At 38.4% G+C, this 27256-nt stretch overlaps 1 protein-coding gene across 1 annotated transcript in view; it reads right to left on the bottom strand.

Annotated features, from left to right (window-relative positions):
- CCSER1 (coiled-coil serine rich protein 1) overlaps window positions 1-27256 on the bottom strand; it is a 1459661-nt gene that overhangs the window by 493217 nt on the left and 939188 nt on the right. The window contains exon 10 of the mRNA XM_063663910.1: window positions 17365-17409. Within this exon, the coding sequence (XP_063519980.1) occupies window positions 17365-17409 (45 nt within the window). The remainder of the gene's footprint in view (window positions 1-17364; window positions 17410-27256) is intronic.

Genomic DNA, 27256 nt, shown 5'->3' with positions numbered 1-27256 from the left:
AGGAACTGAGGGGCCCCTTTGGTATGATTAAAGGACAATGGTAAAAACTCATCAGAAGTGCACATCTTTCATAGGGCTGAGTGACGACCAATGGCTGGAGATTGTTTCAAAGTGCTTGGAGGATAGGATGTGAACAGAGAATGGACCTAATGTCATATAATTGACTTCAAAGGAGAGATGACTAAGGAGTGGGAAGAAATTTGGAGATCTATTTCCAAGCTGAGAGAAGGGCAGCAAAGTTCTCCAGAGAAGAGCAGCGTTTTTCCGTTGTGGGTTTACAGGAACTAAATATGTTACACAGCAAGGCCAAAAATTAAAAAATTTAGATAGTTTACACAGGGATTATTTGTTCAATATGAAAACATAAACCAAAACAGAAAAAAAAAATCTTACTATGATATGGTAAGTATCAAATAATGAAAATGTTTGTTTTCTTCTCTATATTTTTGAGGTGGCAATTAGCTTCTATTTGTACTTAAGAAGGGAATCATAAGAGTTCAACCTCATTTGGATATGAATAAATACTTTTCTGATAAAAGCAGGCTGAATCAGTTCAACCATCTGGAGTAGTATTTTCTTTTATATTAATTGACATAGTTAAAGAGCAAGAAATAATTACATGATCAGTTGCACACACAAAAACACTGTAAGTTTGTTTAAGAATAGACTTTCAAATAAATATGTAACAGAGCAAAATAAATGTTATCATTTGTTTTTTGCCTTTTCAAATGAAAATATCTCCAAGGTTTAACTGATTCTAAAAATAACATGTTCCTTATAAAAACGACATCTAAATGTATATTGATTCAAAAGTCAAAATCCTTCTACTGTAATCCTTCTTGCTCCTCATCTCTTTGTAAAATCCACTGTAAATCTACAAAACCTTACTTATATCCAGATTAAAAAGAAAAGACATAAACAAGAGAAATATGCTTCATTTCAGAACCCTGAAATCACAATCTCTAACCTTGCTGTACGAAGCTACAACGTCATAAAATCTGCCTAATCCCTGCCTATTCTCAACCTTGCAAAACCTCTCTTTAACTAACCCAAACTGGATTTTAACATCTTGCAAAATATCTTCCCTTAATTTTCCGATTTAGAGACTACAGAAACTTTATTAATGTAGTGTTCTTTTTTTATTGCCTGGGATCTAACATACCTAGCTTTGTTCAATCAACAGATTTTTTTCATTGTGGTCTTTTGTGGCATCAACAGTGAAAAAATTGTAGAGATATAACACAGGGTGAATTGAAACCCGTCTGCACAAGCTCCTCTGTCTGAAACATGTTTCTCTGAGGCCTCATAAGTCTCCCATTCATGGGTCTGTCTGACTGTAAAAGTGAGGAAAATCCTGCTTTGGGTCTATACTTAATTTATTTTTGTCAGTCTCTCAAATATGAAGTTTCTGCCTCCTAGGAATGAGAATGCTTTTTAAGTAATCCTTTGATTATTTAATCAACTTCAAAACCACTTATCCATGATGAGAAACCTGCTCTGTTACTTAGGACACTACTGTTTGTTTTTGTCACTCTCTGAGTCACTAAGAGGTATAGTTCTAAAGACTCAGGAGTTCAGAAGTTCTTGATGTCCTTTAGACAAATTACTTGGATTACCTTTTCAAAACCTTCCTCAATCTTGTCTTCATTTGTTCCACTTAGCTTCATTTTGCTTGGAGGTAGAGGGTTTGTCAGGCCCCCAACCTGGTCTTTTTTTTTTTGAGACAGAGTCTTGCTCTGTCCCAAGGCTGGAGTGCAGTGGCACGATCTCAGCTCACTGCAACCTCCACCTCCCGGGTTCAAGTGATTCCCCTGCCTCAGCCTCCCAAGAAGCTGTGATTACAGGCACATGCCATCATGCCCAGCTAATTTTTGTATTTTAGGAGAGACAGGGTTTCACCATGCTCAACCTGGTCTTAAACCAGGTTCTTAAAAGGTTGCCCTAGCAAAATTTTCATGTGCTTTTATCAGTTCTTTTGACCTTTCAGGTAAAATTCCTGCTTACTTTTTAGTTTAACTCAAGTGTATATGTCTCTAACTGGCGTAATCCTACCAGATACAATCTAAATTAGCGTCCCTTTTGGGGAACTCTATCTTGGAAACATGATGGTTGAACAGTTTCTTCATGTAATTGATTAGTGCTCAAACTACTGCTTAATCTTGTTGTAAGTATTATTTTGTGTGGCTTTCTGTGCATGTGTGTGTGTCTATGTATGTAATGGATTTCTTATATTTAAGGCTGTTTTATCATCCCACAGTGATTTTGTATCTGTCAGAAGCTGGCTCCCCCTCACTTGTTCCCCTTCCTTTCTATCTTTTTTTTTCCTGCTTGTCTTGGAAAGTATTTTTCTGTCACTATGTGCCTACTCTAGGCATATATCTGATCCAGATAACCAGTCAAACACTTCCAAAGAAGGAGAAAAAAGTTAAACTGAGTGCACTTTTAGTTATTTTTTGCCCCATTTCAGACACTACTGTGATCTTTCCTACTGAAGTACATCTACTAAGCTTAGTTTTGCTTGATCAACAGGTTTCTTTGAGGTCATTTCTTGGAAGGTCAGTGATCTACAAACATAGAAGAGATCTCCAAAATCCAATCTGAAGATGACCCAGAAAATATATAGGATGTGAAAAACAGCTTATAAAACCTATAGTCCTTAAGCACTGCCTTCAATAAACAATGCCATAAGTAGAAAAGGTAAGTATTTTTTCTCTCATCTGTAATATAACATGTGGAAATAGAATATTTGAGGTTAAATAAAGATTCCAAAGTAGAATTTGTTGCCATATTTGGGATTTGCTACCTCAGAACCGATTTGGAATGTAAAATCCTTTAAAAATCAGACTTGGCATAGGATATCATTGTCATGGTATGTACTAGTCAACACAGACAGTAAAATCTCCGAATAGCATGACACTCAAACCACCTCTGACAGAAGAAAATATGAAGGAAAGACCTGATTATATAAATAATAATAATAATAATAATAATAATAGTAACTGTTGCCATGTATTGGGTGCTTCCTATGTGCCAGACACTACTCAAAGAGCTTTATGCATATTAACTCATTTTCTCAACAAACTTTTGAAACAGGAACAATTATTATGGTCTTGTAATGTGTAGTTTTTTAAATTAAATGTTGATTTATAATTAGGACTAAACTGATTTTTTTTTATCTTGCCCAAATTCCTATATAAAGGGTCTGGGGAGTCATGCCCTACAAATCATAAATTCTCATCAGATGGGTTTTATTTAACTCTATATATTGTGACTTACTTTCCAACCTGACTCTGGCATAACATTACAAGACAAGGAAGAAAATCAAAATATTTTACCCCAAAACATGTTTCTTTGCCACATCTTGAAATGGCCCTGCAAAGCTGTCTTTTGTGGAGGAAAATTAGCATCTGTAAAGAATCTCTATTAACATAGCTAGTTTTTTTCTTCCTGGACTTCCCAAGCCTAAAGAGATTAACTAAGTCTTGCACCTTTTAAAGATCTGAATAGGAAACCCTTGTCATCTATTGTCTCTAAGAGCAGCCACTATTAGACCTCAAAAGAACCTTGGTCTCCACAGTCTTTTATCTTAACCTGAACATTTCCTTTCTGTTATCCCAGGTCTTTAGATAAACTCAACCAACTGTCAAACAGAAAATGTTTAAATTTACCCATAGCCTGGAAGCAGTCCCCACCCCACCCCCTGCTTTGAGTTGTCCCGCCTTTCTGGACCAAACCAATGTATTTCTTAAATGTATTTGATTGATGTCTCATGCCTCTCTAAAATGTAAAAAACCAAGCTGCACCCCAACTACCTTGGGCACCTGTTCTCAGGGCCTCCTGAGGGCTATGTCACAGACCATGATCACTCATGTGGCTCAGAATAAATCTCTTCAAATATTTTACAGAGTTTGACCCTTTTCATCAACAATAAGTATAAAGACCATTTACTCTCCTTATTGCCTGTCAATTCTGAGTTTTGAGATATTTTTTACTGAGTCCTTAAAGGGTCTCTTGATCTCAAATTCACACTGTTCATCAGATACATCTTAGTGGCAGGCTATAGGCACCAAACCACTGAAAAATTCTATATATTTCCCAAAAAATTGTCATCACTGATATTATACAATATTTTCTTATTCTACTAAACTATACAATGGGATCTCTAAAGTTGAACTGAAGTAGAAAAATTCAAGATAGTGTATTCTGCATATTAGACCATAAAGAAAACATACAAGTAGAAGCAAGTTTTGCACAAAAATTATCAAAGAAAACTTATAATCATGATCGATTTCTTATGGAAGATTCTTTTTATTCAATGCACAAGGCTATAAAATAAGTAGTTATCTCCTATAATTTCCAAATTATGCAAAATACTAGACCTTAAGAGAACAATATTGCTTAATGATTTTTGCTAACTCTTATTTCCAAGAATAGTACATTTTCTTCAATTTTAGTTCTAGTCTTGGAAGTTGCATATTTTTCTTCTTTTATCCCTTTAAAAAAACAATTCTCAGCTGGGCACGGTGGCTCACGCCTGTAATCCCAGCACTTTGGGAGGCTGAGGCAGGCAAATCATGACGTCAGGAGATCCAGACCGTCCTGGCTAACATGGTGAAACCCCATCTCTACTAAAAATACAAAAAAAATTAGCTGGGCGTGGTGGTGCATGCCTGTAGTCCCAGCTACTCAGAAGGCTGAGGCAGGAGAATGGCGTGAACCTGGGAGGCGGAGCTTGCAGTGAGCAGAGATCACTCCACTGCTCTCCAGCCTGGGCGACAGAGTGAGACACCATCTCAAAAAAAAAAAAAAAAAAAATTCTCTCCAGTGATCTTTTGGGCAAGAGAAAAGAGTGACTTTGCTTAACTCAAGCAATAACCTAGTCCTAAAGTAGTCTGATTCATAATTCTAATTACATTATAAATGGAAAGAGAAATCATTGGTGATTTTTATTTTGTTTCAGTTGAAATCATTCTTGTGCTAATGTTCCAGGTTGGCAAGTTACTTTGAAATTCAGAATATAATTTATCTGATTCTCAGAATTTTCTCTTTTGGAGAGAATTAAAATGATTTTCAATTTCAAGTAGAAATATTTAATTCCTCAAAAGATAAACAATGCAAAGTCTATCCAAGTCTATTAGCAAAGGCATAAAGTCCACTATCAGAATAAAATAATTCCTTTCTTTAGGATGTTATATATTTAAATGATACTTTACATCAATAAAGAATCTTGAAGTATTATTTTCAATGATTAATGAATATAAATATAAAACAAGGCTGGGCAAAGAGTACTTAACTAAACATTGATTTTCAATCTGCCTTTTTCAACTGTCTCTAATTATGTTTCTTTAAGTCTCTGAGGTTTGTGTCATCAGTAATTTCCTATTTATGGTTTTCAGCAAAGAAAATAGAGAATCAGCACACTGTAATCCAGCAGAGAAAGTTAGTGAAGCATTCTGGACTCCAAAACAGATAACAGGTTATAAGATATGCTCATTATTTTCTTGAGAATGATACATTCATAAATCATCTATTTTAATAATTTAAAATGTACACTTTTTTCCTAAGTGTCTATGAGAATCTATCTGTACTTGCAATCCCACAAACAAAAGTGGGATTTTTAAATATCAATGGCATGATCACACAAATATCATCAACTAAAAAATTCCCAAAACACAAGTGGGAATTTTTGCAGTAATGGAATGAGTATGTCTATAAAGTTATTGATCATATTTCTAAATACTTCTAGAAATTATCTAAAGTGTTAATTCTCTTTCTGAAGTTTAAGAAGCATTTTTATAATCAGTTTTTAAGAGTATAAACTATCTAAAATATTCAAGTGTACCAATATTAACCTTTTTTCAGAATTTCAGATTAATAAGATCAACATTATCCCTGCCAAGATTATTCATCACTTTAAGAGATCTGAATCATGCAAATTATATAAAAGTGAACCTTGATCACTATACATTTGTACTTCATTTGCATAGCCTCTATGGTTCCTGAGTTTCTGTAACTTCCAATAACAGCCTTAATCCAAAAGTTCCAATAGCCAGTGTCTTTCATATTAGCTTGTCACATTCAATAGAATTTCAGAAGCTAAATATTTATTCCTGATTTAGATATTCAACCATAATTATCAGTTCTCTTCACCATGATATAAAGTCACATATCATGTGATTTTAGACTTATGATACAGAACATTCAGAATACCGATGGTTGGGCATTTTTGAGGTAGAGTAAAAATAAAGACAATCCACCATTAAAAAACTGTACACATAGGCACCGGCTGAACACTGAGAAGGACCTGGCACTTGGAGTCTGGACATCTGAAACTTGGTAAGACATGTCTTTGAAACTTGCCCACTCCATTTGAGTGGAAGCATGGCCTGATCACCCATGGCATGCCTGTATCAGCACTTTTGTTCTGGTTTTGACTTGACTTGAATTGCTGGATACTTTGGTTTTGGTTTTGACTTGGCTTGAATTTCTTGGTACTCTGATTTTGTTTTGGTATAAATGATAAAGGTGTGTGTGTGCTCTCTTTACCTGTTCTTTGTTTTGTGGTGAGTGTGTGGTGTGAGCATGATATTTTGTCTTCAGAAAACATGGGCCAGGTGCAATGTAAGCCCACTCCATTGGGAACTATGTTAAAGAATTTCAAGAAAGGAGTCAAAGGAGACTATGGAGTCACTATGACTCCAGGAAAACTAAGAACTTTCTGTGAAATAGGTTGGCCAGAATTAGAGGTAAGTTAGCCATCAGAAGGAAGGCTGGACAGGTCTCTTGTTTCAAAGGTATGGCACACAGTAACTGGCAAGCCAGGACACCCAGATCAGTTCCCACATATAGATTCCTAGTTACAGCTAGTTTTAGATCCCCCTAGTGGTTAAGGGGACAGGCAGCAGCAGTACTAGTAGCAAACGGACAGTTAGTTAAGGAAGGTTCTCACTCCACCTGCCGAGGGAAGCCAGCCCCTAAAGTTCTGTCTGATTCGGAGCCTGAAGACTCGTGGCAGGAGATGGCACCAACAGTGCCCCACCTTTACCAAGCAGAAAGGCCCCCTACTCCTAAGCCCACAGCCCCTAGACCACCCAGAGTAGACAGGAAAGGAAGTGAAGCTGCAGGAGACACTCCTCCCTTGGCAGCCCGTTTACAGCCCAATACTGGAATCCAAATGCCCCTGAGAGAGCAGCAATATAGTGGGATAGATGAGGATGGACATACGGTGGAAAGGCATGCCTTTGTATATTACCCTTTCACCTCTGCTAACCTCCTCAATTGGAAAAATAATATTCCATCTTACACTGAAAAGCCTGAAGCTCTAATTGACTTGCTCCAAACTATTATACAGACTCATAATCCTACTTGGCCTGCTCACCACCAGCTACTCATGTACCTCTTTAACACAGATGAAAGGTGAAGGATGCTCCAGGTGGCAACTAAATGGCTAGAGGATCATGTCCCAGCCAATTACCAAAATCCTCAGGAATACATAAGAATTGTTCTGCCAGGAACGGACCCTCAATGGGATCCAAATGAAGGACCAGATATGGAGAGGTTAAAACAATACCGGGAGGCATTAATTGAAAGGCTGAAAAGAGGGGCTCAAAAGGCCACCAATGTAAATGAAGTTTCTGAAGTCATCCAAGGAAAGGAGGAAAGCCCAGCCCAATTCTATAAAAGACTGTGTGAGGCCTATTGTATTTACACTCCTTTTGATCCGGATAGTCCTGAAAATCAGCATATGATTAACATTGCCTTAGTTAGCCAAAGCATGGAAGATATCCAGAGGAAATTGCAAAAACAGGCTGGTTTTGCAGAGATGAATACCTCACAGTTACAGGAGATAGCTAATCAAGTATTTGTAAATAGAGATGTAACAAGCCACCCAGAAAGCCGTAAGGAGGGTGAATGCCAGGCCAGGCAGAACGCTGATTTGCTGGCTGCAGCAATTAGAGGGATTCCCCCCAAAGGGCAGGGAAAGGAGGGTTCCAGGAGGAATGCACAGTCCAATCACTCACATCTGCAGTGTAACCAATGTGCCTACTGTAAAGAAATAGGACATTGGAAAGATAAGTGTCTCCAACAAAAGGAGAAGCAAGGTGATACAGAGCAAAAGACCACAGATAAAGATGAAGGGACTTTGTTCAATCTGGCCAAAGGGCTACTAGACTGAAGGGGACCGGGCTCAAATGCCCCCAAGGAGCCCATGGTCAGGATGACAATAGGGGGCAAGGACATTAAGTTTTTGGTTGATACTGGTACCAGACACTCAGTAGTAACCACCCCAGTGGCCCTCTTATCAAAAAAAACCATTGATATAATTGGAGCAATGGGTGTCTCCGCCAAGCAGGTTTTCTGCCTACCGCAGACCTGCTCAGTGGGAGAACATAAAGTGACTCATCAGTTTCTGTATATACCTGACTGCCCCTTGCCTTTGTTAGGGAGACTTGCTTAGTAAACCAAGAGCCACCATTTCCTTTACAAAACAGGGCTCTTTACAACTGAAGTTACCAGGAACAGGAGTTATCATGGCCCTTATAGTCCCCTGAGAAGAAGAATGGAGACTTTTTCTAACCGAGCCAGGTCAGGAGATAAAACCAGCTTTAGCTAAGCGATGGCCCTTAGTATGGGCGGAGGACAATCCTCCAGGGCTGGCAATCAATCAAGCCCCAGTGCTCATGGAAGTTAAGCCTGGGGCTCAGCCAATTAGACAAAAGCAGTATCCGGTTCCCAGAGAAGCTCTTGAAAGAATACAGGTTCATCTTAAATGCTTGAAACCTTTTGGAATTATAGCTCCTTGCCAGTCTCAATGGAACACCCCCCTCCTACCTGTCTCCAAGCCAGGGACCAAGGACTATCAACCTGTACAGGACTTACGCTTGGTTAAACAAACTACAGTGACTCTGCACCCAACAGTTCCTAACCCTTACACACTGTTAGGATTGCTGCCAGCTGAGGACAGCTGGTTCACTTGTCTGGACTTGAAGGATGCCTTCTTTAGCATCAGACTAGCTCCTGAGAGCCAAAAGCTGTTTGCCTTTCAGTGGGAAGATCGGGGGTCAGGTGTTACTACTTGGTACACTTGGACTCAGCTTCCCCAGGGGTTTAAAAATTACCCCACCATCTTCGGGGAGGCATTGGCTCGAAACCTCCAGAAGTTTCCTGCTAAAGACCTAGGCTTTGTCTTGCTCCAGTATGTGGACAATCTTCTGCTAGGACACTCCATGGCAGATGGGTATGCAAAAGGGATGGATGCCCTGCTTCAAAACCTGGAGGACTGTGAGTATAAGGTGTCCAGGAAGAAAGCTCAGATCTGCAGACAGCAGGTACGCTACCTGGGATTCACTATTCAGAAAGAGGAGCACAGCCTGGGGTCAGAAAGAAAGCAGGTCATCTGCAGCTTACCGGAACCTAAAACCAGAAGGCAAGTAAGGGAATTTCTAGGATCTGTGGGGTTTTGCAGATTATGGATTCCAAACTTTGCAGTGCTAGCCAAACCTTTGTATGGGGTTACAAAGGGAGGCGATTGGGAGCCTTTTGAATGGGGACCTCTGCAACAGCAAGCCTTTTGCAAGTTAAAGGAAAAGCTTATGTCAGCCCCAGCCTTAGGACTACCAGATTTGACAAAGCCCTTTACACTCTATGTGTCAGAAAGAGAAAAAATGGCAGTTGGAGTTTTAACCCAAACTGTGGGGCCCTGGCCAAGACCAGTGGCCTACCTCTCAAAACAGCTAGATGGAGCTTCAAAAGGCTGGCCTCCATGTCTGAGAGCCCTGGCAGCTACAGCCCTGTTAGCACAAGAAGCAGACAAGCTAACCCTTGGGCAAAACTTACGTATAAAGGTCCCCCATGTGGTGGTGACTTTAACAAATACCAAAGGACACCATTGGCTAACAAATGCTAGATTAACCAAGTACCAAAGCTTGTTATGTGAAAACCCCCGCATAACCATTGAGGTCTGTAATGCTCTGAATCCTGCAACCTTACTCCCAGTATCAGACAGCCCTGTCGAACATAACTGTGTGGAAGTGTTGGACTCAGTCTATTCTAGCAGACTTGATCTTCGAGGCCAGCCATGGGCATCAGTGGACTGGGAGTTATATGTGGACGGGAGCAGCTTCATCAATCCACGAGGAGAAAGATGCGCAGGATATGCGGTGGTAACCTTGGATGATGTTATTGAAGCCAAACCATTGCCTCAGGGCACTTCAGCCCAGAAGGAAGAACTCATTGCTTTAACTCGGGCTCTAGAACTTAGTGAAGGTAAGACTGTAAACATTTATACTGACTCTTGATATGCCTTTCTAACCATTCAAGTATATGGAGCATTATATAAAGAAAAAGGCCTGTTAAATTCTGGGCGAAAAGACATAAAATATCAACAAGAAATTCTGCAATTATTAGAGGCAGTATGGAAACCCCAAAAGGTGGCAGTCATGCATTGCAGGGGACACCAGCGAGCTTCCACCTCAGTGAGCCAAGGAAACTCCCGAGCAGACACAGAGGCATGAAAAGCAGCATCTACTCCTTACCGGGCATCAGTCACAACCCCCCTACTCCCTCAAACACCTGATCTGGTGCCTACTTATTCTAAAGAGGAAAAAGACTTTCTTCAGGCAGAGGGAGGACAAACAATAAAAGAAGGGTGGATAAAGTTACCAGATGGAAGAATAGCTGTGCCACAGCTGCTAGGAGCTGCAGTCGTGCTGGCTGTACATGAAACTACCCATTTAGGCCAGGAGTCACTTGAAAAGCTGTTAAGCCAGTGCTTCTACATCTCACACTTGCCAGCTCTTGCTAAAACAGTAGCACAGCGATGGATGTGTTACCTGTCAACAGCACAATGCAAAGCAAGGCCCCTCTGTTCCTCCTGGCATACAAGCCTATGGAGCAGCTCCCTTTGAAGATCTTCAAGTGGACTTCACAGAGATGCCCAAATGCAGAGGTAACAAGTATTTACTGGTTCTAGTGTGTACTTACTCTGGGTGGGTAGAGGCTTATCCAACATGAACTGAAAAAGCTCATGAAGTAACCCATGTGCTTCTTCGAGATCTCATCCCTAGGTTTGGACTGCCTCTATGTATTGGCTAAGAAAATGGGCCAGCATTTGTGGCTGACTTAGTACAGAGGACAGCAAAGGTATTGGGAATCACTTGGAAGCTACATGCCACCTACCAACCTCACAGTTCCGGAAAGGTGGAGCGAATGAATCGGACTATCAAAAATAGTTTAGGGAAAGTATGTCAAGAGACAGGATTAAAATGGATACAGGCCCTTCCTATGGTATTATTTAAAATTAGGTGCACCCCCTCTAAGAAAACAGGATACTCCCCTTATGAAATATTCTATCATAGGCCTCCTCCTATACTGCGAGGACTTCTGGGTACTCCCCAAGAGTTGGGTGAAATTGAATTGCAGAGACAGTTACAGGCCTTGGGAAAAATTACCCATACAATCTCAACTTGGGTAAATGAGAGGTGCCCAGTCAGCTTATTCTCCGCAGTTCACCCTTTTTCTCCAGGTGACTGTGTGTGGATCAAGGACTGGAATGTAGCTCCCTTACGGCCACAGTGGAAGGGACCCCAGACCTTTATCCTGACCACTCCCACAGCTGTGAAGGTAGAAGGAATTCCAGCCTGGATTCACCACAGCCATGTAAAGCCCACAGCCACTGGAACCTGGGAGGCCAAACCAAACCTAGACAATCCCTGCAAAGTAACCCTGAGGAGGATGACAGGCCCTGCTCCAGTCACACCCGGAAGCTGGCTGGTCTACGCATGGCTGAAGCATGAGGAAAATAGTCGTGGGACTTATTTTCCTTATAACATGGACTTGTGTGGTAAAAGCTTCCACTGCTTCTTCCCACACAGAGGACTGCTTTCAGTGCATACATCAGGTCACTGAGGTAGGACAACATGTTAAGACAATCTTTTTGTTCTATAGTTATTATGAATGCCTAGTAATTCCAAAAGGAACATGTTTGTATAATAACACTCAGTACAAAGTCTGTAATCCAGGAAGTGACCAGCCCGATGTGTGCTATGACCCCTCTGAACCTCCCATTTCCACAGTTTTTGAAATAAGATTAAGGACTGAAGACTAGTGAGGACTCATAAATGATACAAGTAAAGTATTAGCCAGAACAGAAGAAAAAGGGGTACCCAAACACATAATCTTATAATTTGATGCTTGTGCTGTCATTAATAGCAATAAGCTAGGAGCAGGATGTGGCTCTTCTAATTGGGAAAAATGCTACATGACTGAAAATAAGTACATCTGTCATGAATTAGGACTGTGTGGAAAAAAATGTGGGTACTGGTCATGTGTCATTTGGGCCACTTGGGAAAAGGATAAAAAAGATCCTGTTTGGCTCCAAAAAGGGAAAGGAAGCCCCTCCTGCATGAGTGGAAGCTGCAACCTTTAAGAATTAGTAATCACAAACCCCTTGGACCCAAAATGGAGAAAAGGAGAATACGTATCTCCAGGCATTGATGGAAAAGGACTAGACTCTAAGGTAAATATTTTAATAAAAGGAGGGATTTGAAAATGCTCTCCAGAGCCAGTATTTCAGACTTTCTATGATGAACTAAATGTGCCAGTACCTGAAATTCCAGGAAAAACTAGAAATTTGTTTTTGCAATTAGCCGAGCATGTAGCTCAGTGTCTAAAAGTCACTTCATGTTACGTTTGTGGAGGAACTGTAACAGGAGATCAATGGCCATGGGAAACCCAAGAATTAGTTCCTACAGACCCAGTTCCTGATGAATTCCCGGCCCAAAAGAACCACCCTGACAATTTCTGAGTTCTAAAAGCCTCAATTATTGGACAATATTGCATAGCTAGAGAAGGAAAAGAATTCACTCATCCTGTAGGATGGCTTAAGTGTCTTAGACAAAAACTGTACAATGGTACCACAAAAACAGTTACATGGTGGAGTTCCAATTACACAGAAAGAAATCCATTCAGTAAATTTCCAAAATTGCAGACTGTTTGGGCCCACCCAGAATTCCACTGGCACTGGACTGCCCCCACCAGGTTATACTGGATATGTGGACATAGAGCCTATGCTAAGCCACCTGATCAGTGGACAGGTAGCTGTGTAATTGGCACTATTAAACCACCTTTCTTCCTACTGCCCATAAAAACAGACAAACTCCTAGGATTCCCTGTCTATGCTTCCCGTGAAAAATGAAGCATAGCCATAGGTAACTGGAAAGATGATGAATGGCCCCCTGAAAGAATTATACAATACTGTGGGCCCACCAGTTGGGCACAAGATGGCTCACGGGGATATCGGACCCCCATCTTCATGCTCAACTGAATCATATGGTTGCAAGCTGTTTTAGAAATTATTACTAATAAAACCTGTCAAGCCTTGACTGTTCTTGCCTGGCAAGAGACTCAGATAAGGAATACTATCTACCAAAATAGACTAGTTCTCAACCACTTGCTAGCAGCTGAAGGAGGAGTTTGTGGAAAATTTAACCTTACTAATTGCTGTTTCCACATAGATGATCAACGGCAGGTAGTTGAAGACATATTTAAAGATATAACGAAACTGGCACATGTACCTGTGCAAGTGTGGCATGGATTTCATCCTGGGGCCATGTTTGGAAATTGGTTCCCAGCAATAGGAGGATTTAAAACTCTTATCATAGGAGTTATAATAGTAATAGAAACCTGCTTACTACTCCCTTGTTTGCTACCTGTACTTCTTCAAATGATAAAAAGCTTCATCACTACCTTAGTTCACCAGAAAGCTTCAGCCCAAGTATATTATATGAATCGCTATCAATCTATTGCACAGGAAGACATAAGTAGTGAAAATGAAAGTGAGAACTCCCACTAATAAAATGAGTGAGAGTCTCAAAGGGGGGAAATGAGAGAAGAGAGAAAGAGATCCCCCCCATATTGTTCTATATTGTTTTATACTCAGTACCTGCTTTAAGAAGAAACAAGGAAGTGAAACCAAAGGCAGGCAGCCTAGAGCCAGGCACCAGACCCAAAACCAGGCCTGGGCCTGCCTGACCTTAGCCTGACAGTTAAAATTCAACCCATGACCTAGCAACTGGTGTTATCCACAGATTCCAGACATTGTATGGAAGGACACTGTGAAGCTTCTCATTCTGTTCTGTTTCACTCTGATTGTTGGTGCTTGCAGCCCCTGTCACATACCACCTAGATTGTTCAATCAATCATGATCCTTTCGTGTAAAATCTTTAGTGTTATGAGCCCTCAAAAGGGACAGAAATTGTGCACTCAATAAGCTCGGATTTTAAGATGCTAGTCTGCTGATGCTTCCAGCTGATTAAAAGCTACTTCCTTCACTATCTCGGTGTCTGTGGGGTTTTGTCCATGGCTCGTCCTGCTACAGGCACACATAGAAGCTTTAATACTTAAACAAAAACTGGCCTTTGGAAAATAAAAAAACTACCTAAAATAACAAAGGTATTTTAAAGTCTTTTAAGAAAAATTACAGTAACTTAGTATTATCCACACTTAATGAAAAAAAAAATGACTTATCTATGTGTCTTACCCAGTGAATTTCACTGAGGTTTTTCTATGAGTTGCAAAATCCCACTGGATGCAAGAAAATTGTTTATAATCAGTTAGAAATATCTGTTAAACAATCACATTTTGTATAGCATTCTACTAATCTCCCTTTTTAAACAAGCTTTTTATTATCTATTATAATCAGCCCCCTCAAATTGTATACACAATATGCATGTATAAAAATACCAATATAACTGGAGTTATTTTATACAGCTAATAACTATTTTCATATATTTCACAATTTAGCAATTTAGGTGTTACCTATCTCTATTTCCTTCAGAAAAGTAATTTACATTTTAATCACTTCTCCTTAATTTATATTTTTATACAGCATATAGTTTCAAATCTAGCCTTCCTGTCTGGCAATTTGTTTTTTAATGGTATTTACCACTTAGCTAAATAGCATATTACTGTCTACTTCATTTTCTATGAATACTCTGTTTTCATTACTTCAATAAGTAAATAGAACATTTTAAATGACACTTCTTAAATCTTCTTATAAATATTTGGTAATAAGCCCTTGATATTGCATCCATCAACACCCATTGGGAATAGCTGTCATTTGAACTAAGAAATTAATTCATCATAATAAGCAATTATTGTCATTTATCAATCATAATAGCACTACAATGAGAAATTCTAAGAAATCATTTGGAGTAAGAGTTTTCTAAACCCTCACATTTTAACATAATCAGAATTACATTGTACATCTTGTTACGCACACACATCCTAGAACATAACAAATGGAAGTTAGATACATACACATCCCATTTCTTAAGCAAGTGAGATCACAAGGTCCTTAACATAGCAATTGTACTCTTTGTTTACAGGTCATCTACCATTGAGACTTGAAAAGAACAGTTTTTACAACATACTTCACCTAATTGTCTTATACCTCCCTGAAGTTTCTTATCTCAGAACATACTAGGCCTCTTAGTCACAGGGAAAGTTAAGGTAAGTAATTACATTGAATAGAAATATGCCTAAGTAGCCCAGTGCTGCCTCAAGTGGAAGTTAAGTAGTTGTTTTGAATTTTAATAGTTGACCTTCACTTTCTGGTCATGAATTAGAGATGTCAAGTGGAGAAGACATTACTGGATTATGGTTAATTTGATGATCTTAGCTTTTTACAATTATTCCACTACCCTGAGGGAGAAGTCCAAAATCAGTGTTGTCCCTTCTATGGAGATGTATACATTAAATTGTAAATTATTACAATTTTGACCTTCACAGAAATCACAAAATAGTTTTGAGAACAATATACTTCTAAAATTAATTTAAACACATTTTCGCCATGTTCTTTACTTATAAATACACTTATAATAAAAATAAAATCAAAGGACATTAGAAAAATAAGCAATATGATTTAAGAGCCATTCTTTCAATAAAACCCAATCATTATGCATTTAAAAATAACATTAAAAACTATAAAAATCTTAGTAAAACAAATGCAGAATTTTGCCACCATTTAGCAAAGCCATTGTATGGATATATGGATTTCAGTTTTCCTTCTTTTGACACACAGTTGCTATTAGACTAGGAAGCAGCAAGGAGAAGCTGAGTAGCTCCATTTGTATGTCCCTAAAGGCACTAAATCAGCAGAGATAAATTGTAGCAGTACTGCTCAGATGAAAACTTTCACTTTAGGAGGTGATCAGTTTAGTTCTTTCTATAAGTAGATCTATTTTGGTTACATCTGAATGAAAGCAGTCACTCTCACAAAGCTGTAAAAGGTTCTGAGATCTTCCTTATGAAGTGCATTTTTTTCCCCAGTCATACTGATGACCATATTCTTATCATCTTGCTCTCCTACAACATGAAAAATATCTAAAGATTTATCTATGTTTCACCTCATCTAGCTCTTCCATCAATGTGAACCAACTTTATGTGTTCCTAAATAAAAATAGATTTTTCTGGATGGAAAATAGCTGAGAAAATGGAATGAGACCTTAAATGACAAATTCACTAGGAACTAAAATGTCAAATACTAAAATCATGCAACTGGAATTAAAACACAAAGGAAAGCTAGCAAACACCACTATAGGGAAGAAATCTGTTTATATAGAAAGGAAGCTACAAATGGAGAGGACAGTAAGATTTTTTCCTCATTTGTATAGAACAAAATACCTTCACTTTTGTACAAAAATTGCAATATAAGTATCACCCAAAATGATTTTTTTTTGTGCAGTGAGAATGTTTTGATTTACTGAATTAAATATTCCACCCTTCCCACACCTCCCAGCAACCTGAATCACAGAGTTAAGTACAGCATTTATATATTTAGCAGGGAAAAAAAATTAAGTGATGTTAAGTCTTCACATTCAGTTAGTTTTAAAATTACTAGCTTTACCAGAGCAACTTCATACTCTCTAATAATGCATACCAACCTAGTAGCATATGCCAAAAGCCTTTGACAGGAAAATGAAGACTCCCAAATGTCATAAAATATTTGCATTGTTAGAATTTTGCTAATTTCTCAGTAAGTCACAGTTTTAAAAATTGCATTGTAATGTTTCTGCCCCCTGTGAAAGGACCTGCTGCTACAGAAATCCATTATAACAGAAACAATGCTTGCCTAATCAGAGAAACATTTTCTTTAGCTTCAGAGGAACAAGCACAAATAACACATTTACATAAACATGTAAAATATGCTTTGGCAGAATGAACGGAGCCATATGCATACAACATTCTCTTCAATGCATCTCCATTTCCATTATCAACATAATTATCATCAATCACCATCACCACATCACTGCAACACCATAGCCATGTTTCCTCTTTTCCCCATCCCTCTTTAAACATTCTTACCTCTCTCCCTCCTTGTACTGTCTCTAGTCTTTTCAAGTTTAGACCCTGAAAAAGAAAAGTAAAGTATATTATTATTGGCAAGGAAGAAGTAAATAATAATTCATACTAGTGCAAGAATTTTGAAATAAAGGAAATAATTCGCTTATTCGTAACAAAGAAGATCTGAATATAGAAGACTATCTCATGTGTGTATGTGTCTATGTGTGTGTAACTAAGTAAGTCTTCAAATGTAGTCCCAATACATTTCCTGCTGATCCCTACATCATAAGTAAAAATAAAATGTTAATACATCTATTTTAAGCAATGATTGCCTACCCTTTGTTGAAACCAAAGATGTTGTTTAAACTTGAACTAGTATGTACAGTATATTCTATGATGGTAAGCTCCCACTCTAGTTCACCTACCGGCAGATCTCAGTGCCCAAACATAAAGTCAGATTGATAAAAGACAGCAGAAGCCCTTGCAGTACTGCTGATTATCTATAAAATATTCAGGATTTTATTTCTTGTCAAAGGGCTTTCTCTGTCTTCTATTAGCATACCTGCTCTCCACAATATAAAAGAAGGATCCACTTTAAGTTCCCAATAAGCACTATACTTAATTAAGAGAAGAAAGAGTTATTCTTTTTCTTAGCAAGTCAATTTTGTCATTAAAAGTAATGGCAAAAACTGCAATTACTTTTGCTCTAATCTGATAAATTATTTAACAATGCTTTGGAGAACACAAATTTAAAAATGTTCGCACTACCATTAAGAATTTTGATTAAAGTCAAAGTATTTCTCTATTTTTGATGAAAATTTGAATAGCACATAATAATAATTATATATTTGCATTACCAACTCATTTATCACATACATTGCACTATCAATGTATAAGGTAAAAAAAAAAGTGTCCTGTAGTAAAGATGCACTAGACCTATTATGTTTCTAGCTTTATATTTAGGAATTTGAATTTAAGAAGATATTATTACTGTTGTTATTCCATTAAGTAGCAACAATAATAATGCTGGGAGTGCAATATTGTAGTTAAGTATTTCATAGTTACAGGACAACTTTTTTTTCATTTGGCTACAGCATTTATGTTTAAAAAATTTTCAGGGTTTTTTCAAACATGTTATCTCTTCCTCATCATTTCTTGATTATTTAGATAAAAACACATGAACATACATATTAACTAAACCATTTTATTTTAAACAGTAGCTTTACTACTCTCTTGACCCTAGAAAATGTTCTAGGATCAACATGGCACACCATTTATTTTTCTATATAGGTGGTAGCCTGTTTTCTGATTATAGAAAATTATCTAAATTTATAGAACACAGTTTGAAGAGGCTAAATTATATGTGACAAAGAATATAAAACAAAAAATTAGAACATTTCTTAAATTTAAAGTTTATCTAAAAGTAAATTCTGAAGTAATATTCATGCTTATAGATTTTTGCATCTGGGAGATACTATAATGGGATGCTTTTGAATTCAGACTGACATAATTTTAAATCTCTGGTTTGTCACTTTCTTCTCTATGCCCTTTAACAAATTACATAATATCTATCAATTTCATCTTTTGTGATTGAAAAATGATAATAAATATAGTAGCTATCAAATATATTTGCTAGGAAGACTGAATGAGATATTATATGTAATAGCATTTAGCAAAGGACCAGGCACAGTATATCCCAAAATAGTAATTACTGTCTTTTCTTCTCTTCTGCCTCCTCTCATTTTTATCATTATTACACATATATAATTAGTTAAATATAAGATCAATTTGAGTCTGGGTATGGTGGCTCATGCCTGTAATCTCAACACTTTGGGAGGCACAGGCAGGTGGATCACTTGAGGTCAGGAGCTCGAGACCAGCCTGGCCAAATAGGGAAACCCTGTATCTACTAAAAATACAAAAAAATTAGCTGAGTGTGGTGGCGGGTGCCCATAATCCCAGCTACTCGGGAGGCTGAGGCAGGAGAATAGCTTGAACCCAGAAGGCAGAGGTTGCAGTGAGCCGAGATGATAGGAGTATTGTTTTCATAAAGCTTGTGGGGAAAACATTGGCCTTACATCTTTAACAGTTTTTATGACCCTCAATTTTCCTACTATCTAATTCTGGAACTCAAATTATATGTTAAATGACTTGTTATTGTCACCAAAATCACTGACACTGTTTACTTTTGTAAAACCTCCTTTTCTCTTGGTATTTGTATGTTTTCTATTGTTACACCTTCAAGTTCATTGATCTTTTCTTCTGCAGTGTCTTATCTGCTTTTAATCCCATTCAGTGAAATTTTTATTTCAGCTATCTTAGTTTTCATTTCTAGTTTAATTTTGATATTATTTTACTATTTCTCTCATATTATACTTCTCTTTATACTTCTCATTAAATCCTTGACATTTTTATTTGTAATAGTTTTTTGTTTTTATTTTATTTTACTTTATTTTACGTTAAGTTCTAGGGTACATGTGCACAACATGCAGATTTGTTACATATGTATACATGTGCCATGTTGGTGTGCTGCACCCATTAACTCACCATTTACATTAGGTGTATCTCCTAATGCTATCCCTCCCCACACCAACTCCCTGGCAGGCCCCTGTGTGTGATGTTTCCCACCCTGTGTCTGTGTGTTCTTATTGTTCAATTCCCACCTATGAGTGAGAACATGAGGTGTTCGGTTTTCTGTCCTTGTGATAGTTTGCTCAGAATGATGGTTTCCAGCTTCATCCATGTAGGTACATGGACATGAACTCATCCTTTTTTATGGCTGCATAGTATTCCATGGTATATATGTGCCACATTTTCTTAATCTAGTCTATCATTGATGGACATTTGGGTTGGTTCCAAGTCTTTGTTATTGTGAATAGTGCCACAATAAACGTACGTGTGCATGTGTCTTTATAGCAGCATGATTTATAATATTTTGAGTATATGCCCAGTAATGAATGGGTTGGCTGGGTCAAATGCTACTCCTAGTTCTAGATCCTTGAGGAATCGCCACACTGTCTTCCACAATGGTTGAACTAGTTTACAGTCCCACTAATAGTGTAGAAGTGTTCCTATTTCTCCACATCCTCTCCAGCATCTGTAGTTTCCTGACTTTTTAATCATCATCATTCTAACTGGTGTGAGATGGTATCTCATTGTGGTTTTGATTTGCATTTCTCTGATGACCAGTGATGATGAGCATTTTTTCATGTTTCTGTTGGCTGCATAAATGTCTTGAGAAGTGTCTGTTCATATCCTTTGCCCACTTTTTGATGGGGTTGTTTGATTTTTTCTTGTAAATTTGTTTAAGTTCTTTATAGATTCTGGATATTAGCCCTTTGTCAGATCGGTAGATTGTAAAAATTTTCTCCCATTCTGTAGGTTGCCTATTCACTCTGATGGTAGTTTCTTTTGCTGTGCAGAAGCTCTTTAGTTTAATTAGATCCCATTTGTCAATTTTGGCTTCTGTTGCTGTTGCTTTTGGTGTTTTAGTCACGAAGGCCTTGCCCATGCCTATGGCCTGAATGGTATTGCCTAGGTTTTCTTCTAGGGTTTTAATGGTTTTAAGTCTGACATTTAAGTCTTTAATCCATCTTGAATTAATTTTTGTATAAGGTGTAAGGAAGGGATCCAGTTTCAGCTTTCTCCATATGGCTAACCAGTTTTCCCAGCATCATTTATTAAATAGGGAATCCTTTCCCCATTTCTTGTTTTATCAGGTTTGTCAAAGATCAGATGGTTGTAGATGTGTGGTATTATTTCCAAGGGCTCTATTCTGTTCCATTGGTTTATATCTCTGTTTTGGTACCAGTACCATGCTGTTTTGGTTACTGTAGCCTTGTAGTATAGTTTGAAGTCAGGTAGCGTGATGCCTCCAACTTTGTTCTTTTGGCTTAGGATTGTCTTGGCAATGCAGGCTCTTTTTTGGTTCCATATGAACTTTAAAGTAGTTTTTTTCCAATTCTGTGAAGAAAGTCATTGGTAGCTTGATGGGGATGGCACTGAATCTATAAATTACCTTGGGCAGTATGGCCATTTTCATGATACTGATTCTTCCTATCCATGACCATGGAATGTTCTTCCATTTGTTTGTGTCCTCTTTTATTTCGCTGAGCAGTAGTTTGTAGTTCTCCTTGAAGATGTCCTTCACATCCCTTGTAAGTTGGATTCCTAGGTATTTTATTCTCTTTGTAGCAATTGTGAATGGGAGTTTACTCATGATTTGGCTCTCTGTTTGTCTCTTATCGGTGTAGAGGAATGCTTGTGATTTTTGCACATTGATTTTGTATCCTGAGACTTTGCTGAAGTTGCTTATCAGCTTAAGGAGATTTTGGGCTCAGATGATGGGGTTTTCTAAATACACAATCATGTCATCTGCAAACAGGGACAATTTGACTTTCTCTTTTCCTAATTGAATACCCTTTATTTCTTTCTCTTGCCTGATTGCCCTGGCCAGAACTTCCAACACTATGTTGAATAGGAGTGGTGAGAGAGGGCATCCCTGTTTTGTGCCAGTTTGCAAAGGGAATGCTTCCAATTTTTGCCCATTCAGTATGATATTGGCTGTGGGTTTGTCATAAATAGCTCTTATTATTTTGAGATACCTCCCATCAATATTAGTTTATTGAGAGTTTTTAGCATGAAGAGCTGTTGAATTTTATTCATCAAAGGTCTTTTCTGCATCTATTGAGACAATCATGTGGTTTTTGTCTTTGGTTCTGTTTACATGATGGATTACATTTATCGATTTGCATATGTTGAACCAGCCTTGCATCCCAGGGATGAAGCCAACTTGATCATTGTGGATAAGCTTTTTGATTTGCTGCCTAATTAGGTTTTCCAGTATTTTATTGAGGATTTTTTCATCCATGTTCATCAGGGATATTGGTCTAAAATTCCCTTTTTTTGTTGTGTCTCTGCCAGGCTTTGGTATCAGGATGATGTTGGCCTCATAAAATGAATTAGGGAGGATCCCTCTTTTTCTATTGATTGGAATAATTTCAGAAGGAATGGAACAAGCTCCTCTTTGTAACTCTGTTAGAATTTGGCTGTGAATCTGTCTGGTCCTGGACTTTTTTTGGTTGGTAGGCTATTAATTATTGCCTCAATTTCAGAAACTGTTATTGGGATTCAACTTCTTCCTGCTTTAGTCTTGGGAGGGTGTATGTGTCCAGGAATGTATCCATTTCTTCTAGATTTTCTGGTTTACTTGCGTAGAAGTATTTATAGTATTCTCTGACGGTAGTTTGTATTTCTGTGGGATTGGTGGTGATATCCCCTTTATCATTTTTTATTGTATCTATTTGATTCTTCTCTTTTATCTTATTGTTAGTCTTGCTAGTGGTCTATCAATTTTGTTGATCTTTTCAAAAAACCAGCTCCAGGATTCATTGATTTTTTGAAGGGCTTTTTGTGTCTCTATCTCCTTCAGTTCTGCTCTTAGTTATTTCTTGCCTTCTGCTAGCTTTTGAATGTGTTTGCTCTTGCTTTCTAGTTCTTTTAATTGTGATGTTAGGGTGTCAATTTTAGATCTCTCCTGCTTTCTCTTATGGGCATTTAGTGCTATAAATTTCCCTCTACACACTGCTTTAAATGTGTCCCAGGGGTTCTGGTATGTTGTGTCTTTGTTCTCATTGGTTTCAAAGAGCATGTTTATTTCTGCCTTCATTTCGTTATGTACCCAGTAGTCATTCAGGAGCAGGTTGTTCAGTTTCCATGTAGTTGAGTGGTTTTGAGTGAGTTTCTTAATCCTGAGTTCTAGTTTGATTGCCCTCTGGTCTGACAGACAGTTTGTTATAATTTCTGCTCTTTTACATTTGCTGAGGAATGCTTTAATTCTGACTATGTGGTCAATTTTAGAATAAGTGTGATGTGGTGCTTAGAACAATGTATGTTCTATTGTTTTGGCGTGGAGAGTTCTGTAGATGTCTAAGAGGTCTGCTTGGTGCAGAGCTGAGTTAAATTCCTGGATATCCTTATTAACTTTCTGTCTTGTTGATCTGTGTAATGTCGACAGGGGGGTGTTAAAGTCTGCCATTATTATTGTGTGGGAGTCTAAGTCTCTTTTTAGGTCTCTCAAGGTTTGCTTTATGAATCTGGGTGCTCCTGTATTGGGTGCCTATAAATTTAAGATAGTTAGCTCTTCTTGTTGAATTGATCCCTTTACCATTATGTAATGGTCTTCTTTGTCTCTTTTGATCTTTGTTGGTTTAAAGTCTGTTTTATCAGAGACTAGGATTGCAACCCCTGCTTTGTTTTGTTTTCCATTTGCTTGGTTAATCTTCCTGTATCCCTTTATTTTGAGCCTATATATGTCTCTGCATGTGAGATGGGTCTCCTGAATACAGCACACTGATGGGTCTTGACTCTATCCAATTTGCCAGTCTGTGTCTTTTAATTGGAGCATTTAGCCCATTTACATTTAAGGCTCATATTGTTATGTGTGAATTTGATCCTGTCATTATGATGTTAGCTGGTTATTTTGCTCATTAGTTGATGCAATTTCTTCCTAGTATTAATGGTCTTATTTGGCATGTTTTTGCAGTGGCTGGTACCAGATGTTCTTTCCCGTGTTTAGTGCTTCCTTCAGGAGCTCTTGTAAGGCAGGCCTGGTGGTGACAAAATCTCTCAGCATTTGCTTGTCTAAAAGATTTTATTTCTCCTCCCCTTATGAAGCTTAGTTTGGCTGAATATGAAATTCTAGGTTGAAAATTCTTTTCTTTAAGAATGTTGAATATTGATCCCCACTCTCTTCTGGTGTGTAGAGTTTCTGCTGAGAGATCTGCTGTTAGTCTGATGGGCTTCCCTTTGTGGGTAATCCGACCTTTCTCTCTGGCTGCCCTTAACATTTTTTCCTTTGTTTCAACTTTGGTGAATCTGACAATTATGTGTCTTGGATTTGCTCTTCTTGAGGAGTATCTTTGTGGCATTCTCTGTATTTCCTGAATTTGAATGTTGGCCTGCCTCGCTATGTTGGGTAAGTTCTCCTGGATGATATCCCGAAGAGTGTTTTCCAACTTGGTTCCATTCTCCCCATCACTTTCAGATACACCAATCAGATGTAGATTTGGTCTTCTCACATAGTCCCATATTTCTTGGAGGGTTTGTTCGTTTCTTTTTACTCTTTTTTCTCTAAACTTCTCTTCTCACTTCATTTCATTCATTCAATCTTCAATCACTGATACCCTTTCTTCCATTTGATCAAATATGCTATTGAAGCTTGTGCATTCGTCACGTAGTTCTTGTGCCATGGTTTTCAGCTCCATCAGATCATTTAAGGACTTCTCTACACTGATTTTTCTAGTTTGCCATTTGTTTACTCTTTTTTCATGGTTTTTAGCTTCTTGCGATGGGTTCATACATCCTCCTTTAGTTCGGAGAAGTTTGTTATTACCAGTCTTCTGAAGCCTTCTTCTCTCGACTCGTCAAAGTCATTCTCTGTCCAGCTTTGTTCCATTGCTGGCGAGGAGCTGCATTCCTTTGGAGGAGAAGAGGCTTTTGATTTTTAGAATTTTCAGCTTTTCTGCTCTGGTTTCTCCACATCTTTGTGGTTTTATCTACCTTTGGTCTTTGATGATGGTGACGTACAGATGGGGTTTTTGTGTAGATGTCCTTTCTGTTTGTTACTTTTCCTTCTAACAGTCAGGACCTTCAGCTGCAGGTCTGTTGGAGTTTGCTGGAAGTCCACTCCAGACCTTGTTTGCCTGGGTATCACCAGCGGAGGCTGCAGAACAGCAAATGTTGCTGCCTAATCCTTCCTCTGGAAGCTTCGTCTCAGAGGGGCACCCAGCCTTATGAGGTGTCAGTAGGCCCCTACTGGGAGGTGTCTCCTATTTAGGCTACTAGGTGGTCAGGAACCCACTTGAGGAGGCAGTCTGTCTGTTCTCAGATCTCAAACTCCGTGCTGGGAGAACCACTACTCTCTTCAAAGCTGTCAGACAGGGACATTTAAGTCTGTAGAAGTTTCTGCTGCCTTTTGTTCGGCTATGCCCTGCCCCTAGAGGTGGAGTCTACAGAGGCAGGCAGGCCTCTTTGAGCTGTGGTGGGCTCCACCCAGTTCGAGCTTCCCTGGCTGCTTTGTTTACCTACTCAAGCCTCAGCAATGGCAGATGCCCCTCCCGCAGCCTTGCTGCCACCTTGCAGTTCTATGTCAGACTGCTGTGCTAGCAATTAGTGAGGCTCTGTGGCCGTGGGGCCCTCTGAGCCAGGTGCGGGATATTATCTCCTGGTGTGCTGTTTGCTAAGACCATTAGAAAAGTGCAGTATTAGGGTGGAAGTGTCCCGATTTTCCTGGTGCCCTCTGTCAGGGCTTCCTTTTACTAGGAAAGGTAATTCTCTGGCCTCTTGTGCTTCCCAGGTGAGGTGATGCTCCACCCTGCTCTGTGGGCTGCACCCACTTGTCTGGCAAGCCCCAGTGAGATGAACCTGGTACCTCAGTTGGAAATGCAGAAATCACCCGTCTTCTGCGTCATTCACACTGTGCAATAGTGTTTTAAACTTTTTCTGTTAACTTCATTTTCTGTCATTTCCAGGTTTGTTTCTATTGACTGAATTTTCTCCTGATCTGAGTCACATTTTACTATTTTTTCTCATGTCCAGTAATTTTTTATTGGTTGCCAGATATTATAAATTTTATTTTATTTAGTGTTACATTTAGGTGTATTGATTTAGATGTAGAATTGCTCCTGGCAGACAGTTAAGTTACCTGTGACTGATACTGATTCCTCTGAGGCTTGCATTAAACATTTTTTAGGGTGAGTCTGGAGTAGTCTTTAGTGTTAATTTATCCCTGTTCCTAAGGCTTGGTCCCTCTGTGCTCTCTACTGAATACTCTCTGTATTTAATGGGGGCTCCCTATTCTGGCTGACAGGAAATCAAAAGATTCCCAGACCTGTGAGACCCCTGGGAATTCTACTGACAGTTCACTCTAATTATTCTTTTCTAGCAGTTGTTCTTTGCCTGGTCATGTGGAATTTCACATTATGTATGTGTAGATTGCTATTCAAACAAATATTCTGGAGAGGCCCTATGCAGATTTCTAGAGCTCTTTGTGTATTTCCCTCCTTTCTGGTAATCTGCCCCACAAATTCTAGCTCCTTTGTTCTCTCTAAACTCAGAACTTATCTCCTCAACTACAAAATTTGAATACCATGAAGTTATGTTTAGGCTGTTCCTCCATGTACCATGTACCATGGTCTAAAAATTGCCTCCAGTCAGAAATTCCAGTGTTGGAATGATCTCTTCATTTGTTTCCCTTCTCTTGAAGATCATAGCCTTTCTATATATTTAGTCCAGTTTTCTAGCAATGAAAGCTGGAAGACAAGTCTTACAGATGTAACTCCTTCATGAATAGAAACAGAAATCAAGGTAAATATTATTTTAGCTTATTTTTTCAAAGGAGGAAATTGAAGTTTACAAAATTTAAATTATGTGACTAAGTTCCAGATCTAGTAAGTATAAAATAAAACTTAAACCAATATTTTAAGAGCCTCAATACCAAGTTCATCCTTTCATCCTTAGTCAAATTGCTTTAAACTTCCATCAGTCAAAATGTTTAATGTATTACATACTTTTCAATACAAATTTATTGTAACATGAAACTCATGTATGAGTCACCATGATTCTTCAAAGCAACACAGTGATTAAAAGGAGCTCGGAATAAGCATTTAGTGAAAAAAAAAAAAAAAAAACAACTGCATGGTTGGAATATGGACTGAAAGGCAAGCTTCCCAGAGTAGATAAGATGTACTGTATAAACAATGTAAAAAGCTTGGTAGTAATTTAGGCCCTAGATTATTGACAGACCAAGATTCAGGTTGAAAACCTGAAGCAGTATATCTGATGACAAGAATTTGAGAGCTGTGTGGGCAAAAAATAATGGCTTAAGAGGATTTTCCATATGATACTAGGGCTT

This window comes from Pongo pygmaeus, chromosome 3 (genome assembly GCF_028885625.2).
Source record: "Pongo pygmaeus isolate AG05252 chromosome 3, NHGRI_mPonPyg2-v2.0_pri, whole genome shotgun sequence".
NCBI lineage: Eukaryota > Metazoa > Chordata > Mammalia > Primates > Hominidae > Pongo > Pongo pygmaeus.
The sequence above is the reverse complement of the archived record's forward strand: the minus strand, read 5'-3'. Positions and strand labels throughout refer to the sequence as shown.